We start from the raw sequence: 15,081 nt of genomic DNA, 5'->3' as shown, positions 1-15,081 counted from the left end.
TGGTATGGACATCGAGGAGCAAGGAGCAAGGAGCGAGGTTGGGAGGGGTCGTTGGAGGATGCCGTGGACGTTCATCCTCGGCAAAGTCAGCCGAATGGGACAACACTCTGTCTGCATAGAAGTGTCAGTTTGCGGAAGACTTGCCCGCTCTCACATAGACATTCTGTTGTTTGTTTTCATCATTTTAAGAAAAAGCTCCCCAGCAAGACCAGAAAAGAAAAATGACGGATCGTCTGCGTTCGGTGCTCACCCACCTGAACTCCATCGCCTCTCCGCGAGACAAGCTGTAAGATTACTCCACTCTCCACGACAGGGTAATTCAACTTGCAAGGTTACGAGTGTCCTAACGAGATGGTATCAGCTTGCAAAAGAACCCAGACGATGTAGTCATCACCCTCGCGATCCGCACGCCCCTGTGCAAATACAAGTCCGGGGCGCTGAAGGACACGACTTTGGATGGCATCACCTTTCGCATGCTCGAGGCAGTCCGAGCCAAACTCGACCTCGATCCTGCTGCGGTGGACGATATTTGCTTGGGCAATGTCCGTGATGGCAAGGCGGCGTACTACTGTCGAGCTGCGGCCCTCGCGGCGGGTTTTCCAAACACTGTGGCTGCACACAGTTCGTCCCGGTTTTGCTCGAGTGGGTTGACGGCGACGGCGCATATTGCCAATGAGGTTTCGAGCGGACTGATTGATGTTGGTATGTCGTCCAGTATTCAAGCGAGGGGCGTTGTCGGGAGATCTGCTAATTACATTCCAGGCATCGCCATCGGCGCGGAAATGCTCAGCGAAGGCAACGACCGTCTCGACAGGCCCTTTGTAGACGAGATCTTGAGCAATCCAGAAGCCGCCGACTGCATGCTGCCCATGGGCATAACATCTGAGAATGTCGCCGAGCAGTTCAACGTCTCCCGAGAGGAGCAGGATCGCTATGCCGTGGAATCGTACCGTCGTGCCGAGGCTGCGCAGAGAGCCGGTTGGTTCGATGATGAGCTTGTTCCTATCACTGTCAAGAAGGATGGTAAGGATATCACCATCACCCAGGATGAAATCCGCTATGGCACGACGTATGAGAAGGTCGCCAAGTTGAAGCCTTCGTTCCAGGAGAATGGGAGGAGCACGCCAGGGAACAGCTCTCAGATCACCGATGGTGCCGCTGCTGTTGTCCTAATGAAGCGCTCCAAGGCCCTCGAGCTCGGCCAGCCGATTCTGGCGAAGTACGTCGGCGCAGCAATCGCAGGTCTCCCTCCACGTATCATGGGCATCGGTCCTACGCTGGCCATTCCCAAGTTGCTCAGTCGGTACGGTCTCGACCTGCACAAGGACATCGACATCGTGGAGATCAACGAGGCGTTTGCGTCCATGGCCGTGTACTGTCGGGATACGCTGAAGCTGGATTGGAACAAGATGAACCCGAGGGGTGGTGCTATCGCTCTGGGACATCCTTTCGGGATGACTGGTGTGAGACAGATTGTTTGTGGGTTGAGCGAGGCCAGGAGGACGAAGCAGAAGGTGCTGTTGACGAGTATGTGCCTGGGGACGGGCATGGGCATGGCTGGTTTGTTTGTGTCGGAGCAGTAGCGTCGGTTAGCATGAGTATATCCTCATGATCAGATCGGCTCTCATTTTACGAGTTTCTTTCGACGAATCCCCGTTTGGGAACACCACTCTGAAGCTTGCAAGAGCATGAAGATGGCACGGTGAGACTTCGATCTTCGGGGATTTTGGAACACAGCAAGTGATTTTCTTTTCACCGGCACGGCGGCCATTTTTCTTTCTGCTGCTCGCGAGACTCCCATTTGATATGTGTATAGGACGAGATGTTGTCAAAAGTCCAATCTCAACGCGAAGAAAACCGCTGACACGTGCCTGCTCTAAAAATAGCCATTGGCGACACATTCGGCCGAGCCGCCGAAGGAACGACATGCTCTTGCGACATCCCATCCATCAAGATGGAAAGAGAAGAACACCTGTCCCATCTCAAGCAAGAGATGCATTATTGATAAATCTGATACACCAGTAAATCTGGCGGGATCAAGATGTACCACTTCGTCGACCTCACCCACGAGCAGAAGCTCCAACGGCGGGAGTATCTCGACTACTACAGCTTTCTCGCGCAGATCTCGGTTATTGTGCCCATACTCGCGATACAATGCTATTTACTCGGAACGTGGATCCAGAGGGGAGTTCAGAAACAGCAAGATCTCCAGACGCCGAGTTCGCCCTATGTCAAGCAGGCACGGCTGGGCCATGGATTCAATGTATCCAGCTTGACCTCGAGATGGCGGGTCTTTGCCTGGTGGTGCGGTGATGCTGTTGAGATCGCGGGAGTGTATTGGGGCACGAAGGGGGAGGTGATTGGAGCTGGGGTGTGGACGTTGTGGTTGGTGGTGTTGTGTTTCTTGCAGACGGGTGATGGTGAGTACATCAAATAGACAGCGTGGGGATATCATCAGGCTTATCGTGTGGTATAGATTATCTCCACATGACCAAACGCTTCGGCATCGTGGCAGCATCCCAACTACCTTTCCACTATTTGCTGTCCTTGAAGACGCCGTACTCGCCACTGCAGCTGTTGACGCGGCAGTCACATGAGAGCCTGATTTCGATCCATCAACTGCTCGGTCGGATCATTACATCCCTTTTGTACGGGCACGCTATATTATACCTCAACTTCTACGTCCTCTCAGGCCTCCTCGGCACGAAACTCCAAGAGTTCTACGTCCTATGTGGAATCTTCGGCATCATCGCCTTCACCATCATCGGCACCACCGCCTTGAAACCCGTCCGAGACTGGAGCTACAGAGTCTTCTACATCGTCCACGTTGTCCTCGCAACCGCACTACTCCCATTACTATACTTCCACGTCTCGCACATAAGGATCTACCTCTACGAAACAACCCTCATCTACGCCCTCAACGCCGCCCTCCGCTTCCTCAACACCACCAACCAACCCGGAACCATCACCCAAATCCCAGGAACGACCCTCCTCGACATCACCATCCCCACCAACAAACCCTCCTCAAAGACCAAATGGCACCCCGGCCAACACGCCTACATCTCCCTCTCCGGCCACCCCCTCCTCCGCACCTTCCGCAGCAACCCCTTCACCGCCGCCTCCCTCCCCTCCGTCGACGGCCAGCTACGCTTCATCGCCCGGATCCTCGACGGCAACACATCCACCCTCGCCCAGAACAAATCCTTCTCCCCGAACCTCTCCCTCGAAGGACCCTACGGTCTCGCCTCGCACCCGGACAAATTGCTTCAATACGACCGGATCCTCTTCGTTGCAGGCGGCGTGGGCGCGACGTTCATCGGTCCGTTATATCGGCAGCTTCTCAGTGATCTCAGTCCCGGGAAGGGCAGCTATCGACGACAGAAAGTGAATTTCGTCTGGGTCGCGCAGTCTATGGCGGATGTGGAGTGGGCGTTGCCGGGGAATGAGCAGGAGAGGGAGGGTTTTGCGGAGAGGCTTCGCATTTATATCACTAAGAATACCGACGGGATTGCCACTTCGTCGTCGAATGGTGATTTCACGATTGGAGAGGACGATGAGCAGGTCCCTGGAGAGGAAGGGATTGAACTTGAAGAGCAGAAGAAGTTGATGGAGAATGCGGCAGGGGAGAAGACGAGTTCGGGATTGTCAGTCACTGCTGGGAGACCTGATCTAACGAGGGTGGTTGAGCAGGTCTTTTCGCAGAGTAGTTCTGAGCGGGTTGCTGTGCTGGTTTGTGGGCCGAGAGGGTTGAGCAGGGCATTGCGAAGGGATGTTGGGCGGTGGGTGAAGAGGGGACGGGAGGTGTGGCTTCATAATGAGGAGTTTGCGTTGTAGAAAGTGTGTGACGGGGGAGTTGATTTGCTTCAATATCTGATGCCGTCAAGTGAGAGAGCAGTCTTTTCGTCAACCTCTATCGTTGTGGAATGTCATGAGACTTCGATTACGGTCTCCGTGCATATTCTGACCTATTCAGATTGATGTGGATGAAGCGTCCTGCAAGTCCATTTCATGAAGCTCGCAAGCTACTAAGCCCACGATAAAAGCACGAAAACGTCTAGGTGCTTCTTCTGCCAGGGAAAGATCTGCTACTGTACGACAAGCAATAGAACACCGAAACTTGGACGAAATACTGTTGCCTTGTTCCAAGTTGTGAATGACGCCTTGAGGACCAGCCTGTACGTGTGACCTCACCTCGTCAGATGCCAACTTTTCCGTGTGATCACGATTACCGTGGCACTGGAACACCGACACCCGAACTGCTGGTATCGATAGAATGTCAGTGAAGGACAGCGAAGTCGTGAAGCGGAGCATTCGGCCAGCTCGCAACAAGCAATGGTGACGAAGAGTCTCGGTCATCGACGAGGTTGGAAAGCGACCCGTGACTCAGTCTTGGTGAGACTCGTACAGCTCCGTTGTGTTCCGAGGCACTGATGAGGTGAGGTCACTGTTGGGTTACGTGTAACCTCGAAGCGGAGTCTGGAGCGGAGTGGTTTCCTACATCGTCAAACCCACCTCTGTCCCACGGTGCGATATCTATTTCAGATATCCAACCAGGTAGGTAATGTTGGTCAACGTGAACCGGTAATACGTTTGTCTGTGGACTTCGTGCTCGGTGGACAGGACTATCTCACGGCACAGTCGGGTAGCGATTATGGCAGAATGGTTATCAGCGGCCAAGCTGCGACGGGGTCAATCACGGCGATGGCGAGGCGATGATGCGAGTCAACGTGCATTCGATAACAAGCAATGTTGGGAATTGCGATCGTGAGAGTATGGCCGACGTCTCCACCCAGTATACCAGCTGTTTCTTCTGTCACAACGAGCCATTCGCACACGTTGCGCCTGATGTTGACTGGCAATGCAACACGTGTGTGAGCAGCGGGTTGATGTTTCTCGGCGTGTTTGGAACACTGGCGCCTCGATGAGTTAGCGGGTTCCTGGTCGCTCACGTCGCTCGCCGGCTTCGGGCCTTCCTTGTGCCCAGCATCCCAGATAGCTGCACGGCGCGCATCTTTGGAGGGGCGTGCAGATGGATGGAGAGCTGTAGAGGGGCTATGGGTGGGCCAGGCTAGATGGCTTGGGTGCCCGCATTGATGCTGTTCGGTAGAAGTACGCGAACAGGTGGGATGTTGCTGCTCGCGCGCTCGAGTAGTGTGTGCGCTGGACCCGGGCTGTCTCGCTGCTGATAGCCGTGGTGCGCCAGATTTGGAAGCAGTATCTCAGCCAGCCGATAAGAGGCGGTGTTCGACGAGATTAGGACGGAAGGGGGCGCGTGGTACCTCCGTACCTGAGACTCGGCTTGCGTCGGACTCGGCGGGGGAGTGCAGCGCAGACAAGCAGCGCAGCGCATCGAATGCGGCAGCGGCGGTGGTGGTGAAGTGAGATGACGGACGCAAAGTGGGCAGCAGTGCTTGGATCCATGGCGAGGAATAGCCGTCGACACGCTGGAGGACGGTGGGCGACAACGTGGTGCGCGGGTTGGCCAGCGCGGGCACTTGATTCGGCGACTCGGATCCAGGTGCAATCACGCCGCCGTTTGATTGGCTCTTTGATGGGCGCTTTGATTGGCTGCTGCGACCGGCAGGCAGGTGCGTTGCGGGTGTGATCGAGCGTCGCTGATGAACGACAAAGACCGTCGACGCCTCATGTCCGGACGCTTCCACGTCTCTCCAAACAACAACACTCTGCAACAACAACCACCACCACGCTTCTTGCAACCACACGCTCCCACACACTCGTCCTTCGCCGACCGACGACTGCCTCGTTGATCGCCTCGCCGCCTGCCTGCCAACTCCTATCGCTGCCAGCGCAACCTGTTTCCCGGTTTCGGCCAAGCTATCACCAGCAGGTCGATCACCAACTCACGCGTTCGCAGTCCTCTACCAGCTTTCTTGCCGCGTCAAGTGAGTCGCATCGCCCTGCCAAAGCCATACATCCAACTCCGCCAGCCTCTCGCCGCCAACTCGGCGCATAACATCTCGTCGGACAGCGTACTGACTCACCCTGTTTCCAGGAAAGCTACCCCGACCTTCGACCATCATCTATGGCTCAGGCAACTACCGTCACGATGGCTACGGCCTCGTCAACCCCCTTCGTCAACATCCCCAAGTTGCGCGACACCAGCGACCACTCGGGCACCGCCATCCACGAGAAGAAGGCCACCATGGCCTTGCTGACTCCCCCGACCTCCACCTCCCCGGAATTGGCCGCTCACCCGGGCAATGAAGGTGCCACGTCGCCACCAGAGATGGACATAGAACAAGAGATGGACATCCAGCCCAGTGGCATGCCTCTGAGTCGAGGAGCCCTTTCCGACCTCGATGGTGCCCAGACCATAACACCGCCCATGCTGGCCAAGCATCACCTGCCCGGCATACTCTTGGGCAATGGACCTTGCCCAATACGCCATGTCATGGGCGAGCTCACCCATACGGTGCCTGGATTCTCTCGTATACCAGTCGCCAAGGCTCGCCGCATCGTCGTGGCTGCATTGGAAAACCCACAAGGAGGTGGACCCGACGGAAACATCGAGTTTAACAAGACCGGCTGGGGCAAGTGGGACGCGCATTACAAGGGCTCGTCGCGAGACTCTGCTATTGGATCTTTTAACGACAACCGGCTGTCCCCGCCCCGGAGCGAGCGCAGTTACGCCGTCTCCTACTCCGACTCGGCCATCAACATACCCGGCCAGCACTTCCCTGCCAAGTACCGCGACCAACACTCGGGCGGCAGCTGGGGCGCGTCCAGCCTTCGGGAGGAGGATGAATTCGACATGGACATGATTGTGGAAGACGAAGCCGACAACATGTCCATGGACGGGCTTTCCGATTCCGACTCGGAGATGAACGACGACGACGATGACGCGACCGACCCTGGAGACTGGGCCGCTGTCGGTATCGATGCATTGCGGAAGGCTTCACTGCCCACTCCCAATGCACCACGACAGAACTATCGTGCCACCAGTCAGCCTTACCACGGCCAGTGGGCGTCCAAGCTGAGACGTCCATCGGCAAACCCTCAACAACCACTCCACTCAGCTTCTGTCCCTATTGGTGGCGCTTTCCCCGGCTTGCAGACACCAGAGGAGAGTGCTGCTGTTGCAGCATTGATGAGCATGGGCAGCATGTAAGCTGCCACACGGCGTTTCTACGGAGTCGACGGGACGGACACTTCTCACAACCTCTTTGACTCTCTTGTTTATCACGGCACTGGGCACCAGTCTTCGCAAGTCAAGTGCTGACGGAAGAACCTGGACTGACATGGGTGGCGTACTCTCACAACTACTACTCCTTGGATCGATACCCCGAACTTTGTTTTTCACTCTTGCATTTACGGAACGACTGGCACGTATTCGACACTGGGCACCACCCTCCACCAAAGTCAAGTGCTGACAAGGAGGGATGGATTGACATGGGTGGCGCGCGTCCTCACACTAAACACAACACAACATCGCAAAACGACATGAACGACACGAAATACCCCAACACTCGCCAAAGCGCGGCGAGTCTACCCACATGACGATAGTTTTCACTTCTTGACGGATGGCCATCGACGAAAGGCATGGCTATTCAACATTGTCCTTCTGCGATCTAGGAGCAGGCTCGGACTGATGGAGAGAGAGAAACGATGACAATCTTGAGCTCGCCTGAAATAAGTGGTGATGTTCGATGGAGTTATCTCCTCGTTGGCTCTCTGCACTGCTTGCTGGATCAAGGGAAGGACGTCTCAGATAGGAATGTTTTGAAGGAGGAAGGCTGGAAAAGCGGACTTCAACACCACTCTGAGGCTTTGCGAAAATTCACTTCTGCATGGAACAACAGACCGATTAGCGACAATGCGCGCGCGATTGAATCTGCGAACTTTGGTCCCATTCGATTGGTCAACGACTGCGAGTAGAGGGAGATGGTTGCGCTGCAGGAATGTCGCCGACTGTATGGGCTGTATTTAGTCTACAGACTATGAGCTTTTAATCCAAGATGGTTTCACACCATGACGCACAGTCCTTCGCAGCCGTTTTCGTACCTTCTCTCGATTGTGTTTCGCATCATTTGGGGGTCGTGTGATGTCTAGGAGGAGGATGGCCTGAGGTAGAGAACGCGTGGCCTTGGCACAGCCCCAGCGCCACAATTTTCGGTAACCGCACCTCACCTCGCGAAAGAACCTCGAACATCTTGCTTCCAGTTCACTCGTGGGCGCCTTCACCACCGCGTCGGCAGATCAGACCCTCTGAACTCTACATCCCAATAGTCTTCCGCCTCAATAATCACCCGCAGGAACGATCCTGATGCAATGCACGGGAACGATCCGTGGTGGCAGAGCAAGCAAGCAAAAGTCTTGCTTGAGTAAGTAAAAGACTAAACGGCTGCGCCCATCTGCATGACATGACAATAAAACTCCTGCTGGCTACTGCGGAACAAAATCTAGCAGGATGCCTCGTGCGTCTGGCGCGGTGAGCGTATCTGGATTGGTGTCTGCTCCTCTCGGGTTTTTGCCTATTCGGTGCCAGTCACACTTGAATCGTGGGCGTGGGTGGTATAGCTGGGCTAGACGAGATGTTTGACTGCGCCTCACTCCAGGGTACGGCCGACCATCTCGACTAGGAGGCTTGGTGGATGGTAGGTTAGGTAGGTTCGCTGCGCGTGGGACGCGAGGGACGTCGGGGGCGGGAAGCTTCTTTGATTGCTTGCTTGCTCACTGCAGGTACACTGTCTTTTGGTGTTTTTGCTTGTTTCGTTGTAGCGGTGGTGCCGTGGTGGTGCTTGTTCCGGGTGTGGCTTTGGCAGGAGTGATGTCAGGTACGTTTAGTCTTCCTTCCCGCACACATGCATTCTGTGGCCCATTGGAGGGAAACGGGTAGTGTGACATTGACGGGCAGGGGGGCTGGATGTTTCTTTTCGTTCGTACTGTTTGGGTGCAGGTGTCGTCGTGTGGACCGAGACCGAAGGCGCATATATACATTCTCGTCTTTTCCTCTCGATGGACTGTGGGTAGATGGCAGGTTCGGTACGGTTACTGCAAATGAGACGAAGGGATTGTATCGATTCGACGTCCTCCTCCTGCGAGACAAGGACACTCTTGTGTGGTGTCAGGCGTGAATGAACAACACCCTCCACGTCGCCGAGAGACAACGTTATGAGTGATCGATATGGGTTGGGTACGCCTTCACACACCCCTCTTCATCGAACTTACTTGATACTAACGACCCACAGGCAACAATGGGCAAACCCATCAAGCGTAGCTCGTCGAACAATAACAGCAACAGCAACACTGGATCTCCGAGTAACGCCAACGCAGGATCGCCTGGTGGAAGCGGGTCTTCTGGCAAGTCGCCTTCTGCAACGAGTCCCTCTTCGTCCGAGGGCCCGAATTCGCCGGGGATGAGCAAGGAGGACCCTAGGTCGGGGTCGGGGTCGGGGTCCGGGTGGAGTGGCAAGCAGGGGGAGAAGAAGTCGTAGTAGTGAACGAGACAAGGTGTCGTTCCCGGGTGGAACGTTTAGAGACGACAGACCGACAAGAACAGAGGGGCGAGGGAGATGAGTGCCCAGTAGTCTCTGATATAGCGAGCAGGCTTTCCTTCTTCATATGTGAATTATAGGGCAGACTTAGAGAACGAACATGGTTCTCTCTTGATCATTATGTTGTTTGTGCAGTCGTACAATGTATCAACACACTCTGCTGCGCGAGAGTAGAACGCCCAACGCGCAATGCCCGCTGGTCACAACTACGATAAGACTGCACGTATGCAAGTCCCTCTCTAGTTTGACTGTGTTTCTCAATCGGTTTGACTCATTCGCGCACAACGGAGAGACGAGAGGTTGGCAAACAAGAGCAGTAATCAAACAGATTCAAAGCTACGAGGACTCTTCTTTCTCTCTCATCATCTACACACTTGTGAGGCGATTCGAGCATCGGTAGTTGACCAAGCAAACTCGAGGAGAATCTATCTGTCAACTGGAAATCAACTCCTGCATGTCACTGGCATCATCGATAGCATTGAACAGTCGTAGCTTCAATCGCAGATCACGATAGCCTAGCATCGTGGCTTCGCAGGCCACGTCTCCTCGAGATCTTCTAGTCGAAATGGAACATGCATCCCCGTCGACGAGCTTGCGCTGCAATCGTGAGCCTAGTCGCTTTCTAGATCTAGAGAGGAGGGGACAAAACGACGACATGCATTGGAATTGGAGCGACATTACGACGAGCCTCCACCAAACGACGTTAGATGAATGCAACTCACGGCCATTGAAATTCGAAAACGACGAGGCTCATCGTGCTGCCTAGCCAGGAGACTAGCCGCGAAGGCGCTGCGCCAAAGGTAGAAAACGCGACAGATTGCAAAGCCGATTGATAATCTTTCTACCTGCAATCGGCGATGCCGAATGCTGCAATGGATCATGTCGATTGAATATTGAGGCTGGTTGAAGGAAAACGAGAACCCCCCTGCCCTAGCTGTATCATCATCATCGTCAGAAAGCGGCTTTGTGATCTAGCCTCCCCGTCAGCCGGCCGGGCTGTGCTCGTTCCTGGAGGACGGACAACACACTTTAATGTCTTTACTAGCCCGTCCCGAACCACCGGAACCACCACATGCACGCTCATGCTTGCCATTTACAACCATGTCCCTAGATTCACATGCACTGCCTTCTTGTTCGTGTAGCTTTCCAATCCTGCTTCCCCCAGCTCCCGTCCGATGCCAGATTGCTTGACTCCTCCGAACGGGATTCTGAAGTCGCTGTCTTGCGATGAGTTGATCCAGACCATGCCCGCTTCGATCTTTCGTGCTAGGCGATGTGCTTTCACGATGTCTTTTGTGAAGATAGCACTGCCTAGGCCGTAGGTTGTGTTGTTGGCCAGCTCGAGGGCTTCTTCCTCTGTCTTGAATGGAACGACTACGACGAAGGGACCGAATACTTCTTCCTGGAAGATGCGCATGTCCTCCTTGACGCCGGTGAAGACGGTCGGGGAGACGAAGAAGCCTTTGCCCTCGCCGACGTTCTTGTACGCTTCGCCGCCCATTGCCAGCGTGGCACCCTCGGATTTGCCGGTCTCGATGTAGCTCAAGACGCGTTCGTACTGCGACTTGGTCACCTGCGGTCCTTGGAAGGTGTCGTCTTTGAATGGGTCGCCGACGACGCTGGTCTCGGCGATTTGCTTCTTGAAGGCTTCGACGAATTTGTCGTGGACTCCCTCCTGGACCAGCACGCGCGATGTCGCGGTGCAGATTTGTCCCATGTTGGACATAATACCTATGTGGGACCACTTGACGGCTTGCTCGAGATCTGCGTCATCGAACACAAGCAGTGGGGACTTGCCGCCAGTCTCGAGGGTGATGTTCTTCAAGTTCAAGGCGGCCATCTTCATAATCTCACGACCAGTGTTCGTGCTGCCGGTAAAGGCGATCTTGTCGATTCCGGGGTGTTGGGCGATTGCTGCGCCAGCAACGCGGCCATGGCCGTTGATGATGTTCACGACGCCAGGAGGGAAGCCAGCTTCCTGGATCAAGTTTGCGAAAACCAGGATAGAAAGAGGAGTCTGCTCGGCGGCCTTAAGAACAACGGTGTTTCCACAAGCAAGCGCAGGACCAAGCTTCCATGCGGCCATAGCCTACATTGAAGGTTAGCCAAATGATGGGGAAAACCTTTGAAAAACGCTCACCAGTGGATAGTTCCAAGGGATAATCTGTCCACAGACACCGATTGGCTCTCGAATGGTATATGCTAACTTGGCAGAGGTGGTATCTATCACCTGGCCATGGATTTTGTCTGCCCAGCCAGCGTCTTGGGAGAGAAGCAATCAGCGAACTATCTCCCACAAAGAGGCTCGGACATTGCCACTCACAATACTTCAAGGTGCCTGCAACCTCTGCAACATCCTCGTTGACGGCAACAGAATACGGCTTGCCATTGTCCCAAGTCTCAATGGTTCCCAAAAGCTCGGCGTTTTGCTCGACAAGAGCCGAGAGCTTCAGCATAAGGTCGCCTCTATCTGAGGTTGCCATGTCTCGCCATCTTCATATACAGAGTCAACGATTGGTACAAGCATGTAGAATACGGAGGCCTCACTTACGTCTCCTTAAAGGCAGCTCTGGCAGCCGCCACAGCCTTATCAACATCCTCTGGCTCGGCAGCATGAACAGAAGCGATCTCAGACTCGTCGGTAGGATTGATACTCGTGATCTTGTCGCCCTTGCTGGAAGCCACCCATTCATTGTTGATGAAAAGACCCGTAGGCTGTGTATATTTCCTCCCATTAGGAGCCGTGAGCTCAATGGACAAATCGGACATCTTTCGAACACCTCCTGTAGCTCTCGGATTGAAGTGAAGTGCAGCTGGACGTAGTAGGGACACTTTGAACGCTTTGGCGAAGAAACTCGAAGATGGCGAGAACATGGACGAAGCTGACAATGTATATCGAGAGCTCCCAAGGGCTGGATGTGACCTACCTGCGTCAAGCGGCCGGCCCTATCTCTTGCAGCTGTTGCAAGCAGTGTTGTTTTGTCAAGGTAAGTGATACAGCGGCGCCCGCGCGCCCATCAAGCTCCAGGTACAGCTCGGATAGATTGGCCTCATACGGGCAAGCGCCTGCTTTCCCCTGCGACTGAACGCGAGACACGAGCATCCAACACCAACATCGACGTGTCGTCGAACAGGTCAGATAGGAGGACCCGAACGAATGGAGACCGATGCGGACGAGGCGAAAGCCTACCTCACCAACCTCCTCAACCGAACGCTGCACGTCCACATCTCAGATGGCCGTATGTTTGTAGGACAGATGAAGTGCACCGACAACGAGCGCAACATCATCCTCGCCATGACGCACGAGTACAGACAACCGACGGAATCAGATGTGGAGGCGGCTACGGCGAGGCATGAAAAGGAGGGTCAGACGGGGAACGTGAAAGTGGATATGAAGAAGAGATTCGTCGGATTGGTGGTTGTGCCGGGCCAGTACATTACGAAGATTGAGTTGGAGAGCTATGTCTGAAAAACAAGTACTTGCGCACATGGTGGTGTGAAAGAGACGAGACGTCTGTTTACATTGGGTCTTGCGCCTTCCTCAAGAGAGGAGCCAGGTGGGATGCAGCTTCCGTCAACCAACGAAAGTGCACGCCAACATCTGCCAAACATGCACGCCAGGACAAACACATTTATGTGACCTCAACTTTGAGACTGCTCTCCGTGAGTTGCTGCCTATCCCAGACCCCATCAGAAAGAAGACATACTGACATACGCAGCCGCAACACCGCAGGCACCCACGCAAACATGGCGACCACTCCCACTGCCGAACAGCACAACCGAGAGAAGAAGCTCCTACGCAAGCTCATGAAGGCACGCATCGCATGCGGGAACAGTCTCGAAGAGCTGGAGACTCTCAACGGCTTGACGGATGACTGGGATGCCACCGAGGAGGTATTGGAGAATGCAGCTCTCGACATCCACCTACAATGCGAATACGGCTGCAAAGAATCCAGCGCGTTGCATGACATCCTCAGCGGCCTCCTGACTGGTCTCAACACACCAGGGTTATGGACGGAAGTTGAAGTGCGCCAGGAGAATGCCGTGGCAGCTGCGAAGGAGATCATCAAGGTCATCGATGGACTGCTCGTCGCTGGCCCGAATCCGAGTTTGGGACTGAAGGAGATGAAGCGCCGGGCACAACACATCACGACCGAGCTGGAGGCGTTGGAGGAGACATTTGCGGAATTGGAGAGCGAAGTGCAGGCGTGCATCGCTGACGCGCAGAAGCATTCAACCAGCAACCCGTCATCGTGAGCGCTCTATTCTGCACGGACCGGGTTGTATGCAAGATGGTGAAACAGCATAAGATGGCAGCCAAGATAACGAGATCGAGCACCTCTTTTCAGGCACAGCTTCGCTTGGCAGGATGCGAAACTTGTCTCGAAACAGAAGAGACGCCATCCTATTCGGTCTCGTACGTTGTGAGCGCCATATCACACTTGGCGCCAGAGTGAGGAGCTGTTGCTGCTTGATGACGTACCCAGCAGATCAGAAAGTCTAAATCAAGTCCATTCGAACCTCACACCGTACATTGTCTTCTTCTCCAACATTCCAGGACTGATCAGGCCATTGAATACCATAACCATGCCTTCTACAATCGACACAATCCGAGAACTCACCAACGTATGTTCCTTCACATGCTCCAGCTGCTACCTCACAAAGCTAGAAGCTAACAGCTCCGTCGTGTAGACCTATCATGCATATGTGTTCGGTGAGTAAGAAGACGCCAATGACGCTTCCATTCTCCCTGAACGTTTACTGAATCTTCGTTATGCAGGAACAAGTTTCTGGTACTTCCTCAGAGGTATCACTCGCGTGATCGATCCGGCGACGGTCTGCGACTGGTTCAGGCCGCCCAAGGATGGACATCCGGCTGCGAATGGTACGTACAAGCTCATTCCCTATCTTGTTTCTTCGGTTTGAATGATCAGAGGTACTCGAGGGGATCGCGATATATCCTCGAATGGATGAATACGTCTCAAACAGAAAGAGACCATTGGCTTCGCTATCCCTCATCTATCTGGATCCAGCAGACAGAAAAACCAACTAACAAACCCCCTCCAAACAGACCTCGAACTCTACACAACCTGGACCGACGCCTGGTGTCTCCTCGCCCTCTCCGCCATCCTCCTCGTCCTAGCCGACGCCGTGCCCCTCCCCGCCTCCATCGCCGGCTCCTCCCTCTCCGCCGCCACCTCGACCCCCAAATCCAAGAAACCTTATGCGCGCGCCGTGATTGTCATCACCATGTTGCACCATGCGGCGACGGGGTATGGCGCGTTTCAGCACTGGGTCCAGCCGAGCCATCATACGATTGCGATGGATATTGGGGTTTATGGGAATGTGGCGTTGATTGCTTTGGGGGCGGCGGCGTTGGCGTGGGGGTTGGAGGAGGATGGGATGGTGCTTAGGGATGGGAAGAAGAAGCGTTGAGAGGTGGTGGGGAGTTGTTGGAGTGAGGAAGATGGAGTCGTGTGATCGATGATGGGACTTGGATAGGTGGAGGTGAAGTTTTCGATCTCATAGTGTACAGGTAATCTACAGGCCCGGTGCCATGTCTTGG

The 15,081-nt window shown here is 54.6% G+C and overlaps 8 protein-coding genes across 8 annotated transcripts; 7 read left to right on the top strand and 1 right to left on the bottom strand.

Annotated features, from left to right (window-relative positions):
* Positions 1-221: 221 nt before the first annotated feature.
* Positions 222-1,583, top strand: M409DRAFT_62885 (uncharacterized protein; the record flags this gene model as incomplete). Its single annotated transcript, XM_033815349.1, has 3 exons — positions 222-286; positions 362-702; positions 763-1,583. The coding sequence occupies 3 exons, from the start codon at positions 222-224 to the stop codon at positions 1,581-1,583; spliced, it is 1,227 nt and encodes a 408-aa protein (XP_033672954.1).
* Positions 1,584-2,041: 458 nt separating this feature from the next.
* On the top strand, positions 2,042-3,834 carry M409DRAFT_17306 (uncharacterized protein; the record flags this gene model as incomplete). Its single annotated transcript, XM_033804004.1, has 2 exons — positions 2,042-2,420; positions 2,477-3,834. The coding sequence occupies 2 exons, from the start codon at positions 2,042-2,044 to the stop codon at positions 3,832-3,834; spliced, it is 1,737 nt and encodes a 578-aa protein (XP_033672953.1).
* Positions 3,835-6,067: 2,233 nt separating this feature from the next.
* On the top strand, positions 6,068-7,129 carry M409DRAFT_49817 (uncharacterized protein; the record flags this gene model as incomplete). Its single annotated transcript, XM_033811355.1, has 1 exon — positions 6,068-7,129. The coding sequence occupies one exon, from the start codon at positions 6,068-6,070 to the stop codon at positions 7,127-7,129; it is 1,062 nt and encodes a 353-aa protein (XP_033672952.1).
* Positions 7,130-9,145: 2,016 nt separating this feature from the next.
* On the top strand, positions 9,146-9,455 carry M409DRAFT_17304 (uncharacterized protein; the record flags this gene model as incomplete). Its single annotated transcript, XM_033804003.1, has 2 exons — positions 9,146-9,154; positions 9,210-9,455. 2 exons carry the CDS (start codon positions 9,146-9,148, stop codon positions 9,453-9,455), a joined length of 255 nt encoding a protein of 84 aa, XP_033672951.1.
* Positions 9,456-10,608: 1,153 nt separating this feature from the next.
* On the bottom strand, positions 10,609-12,284 carry M409DRAFT_17303 (uncharacterized protein; the record flags this gene model as incomplete). Its single annotated transcript, XM_033804002.1, has 4 exons — positions 10,609-11,604; positions 11,656-11,777; positions 11,839-12,008; positions 12,067-12,284. 4 exons carry the CDS (start codon positions 12,282-12,284, stop codon positions 10,609-10,611), a joined length of 1,506 nt encoding a protein of 501 aa, XP_033672950.1.
* A 388-nt stretch (positions 12,285-12,672) lies between these two features.
* M409DRAFT_17302 (uncharacterized protein) lies at positions 12,673-12,984 on the top strand (the record flags this gene model as incomplete). The annotated part of the gene is made up of 1 exon (XM_033804001.1): positions 12,673-12,984. One exon carries the CDS (start codon positions 12,673-12,675, stop codon positions 12,982-12,984), a length of 312 nt encoding a protein of 103 aa, XP_033672949.1.
* Positions 12,985-13,262: 278 nt separating this feature from the next.
* M409DRAFT_17301 (uncharacterized protein) lies at positions 13,263-13,772 on the top strand (the record flags this gene model as incomplete). Its single annotated transcript, XM_033804000.1, has 1 exon — positions 13,263-13,772. One exon carries the CDS (start codon positions 13,263-13,265, stop codon positions 13,770-13,772), a length of 510 nt encoding a protein of 169 aa, XP_033672948.1.
* A 330-nt stretch (positions 13,773-14,102) lies between these two features.
* Positions 14,103-14,951, top strand: M409DRAFT_17300 (uncharacterized protein; the record flags this gene model as incomplete). Its single annotated transcript, XM_033803999.1, has 4 exons — positions 14,103-14,141; positions 14,208-14,229; positions 14,296-14,400; positions 14,587-14,951. The coding sequence occupies 4 exons, from the start codon at positions 14,103-14,105 to the stop codon at positions 14,949-14,951; spliced, it is 531 nt and encodes a 176-aa protein (XP_033672947.1).
* Positions 14,952-15,081: the final 130 nt, after the last annotated feature.

The sequence above is a fragment of the Zasmidium cellare genome (assembly GCF_010093935.1).
Source record: "Zasmidium cellare ATCC 36951 unplaced genomic scaffold M409scaffold_3, whole genome shotgun sequence".
Classification (NCBI taxonomy): domain Eukaryota; kingdom Fungi; phylum Ascomycota; class Dothideomycetes; order Mycosphaerellales; family Mycosphaerellaceae; genus Zasmidium; species Zasmidium cellare.
Note: the sequence above shows the minus strand (reverse complement) of the source record. Positions and strands in the feature narration are given on the sequence as shown.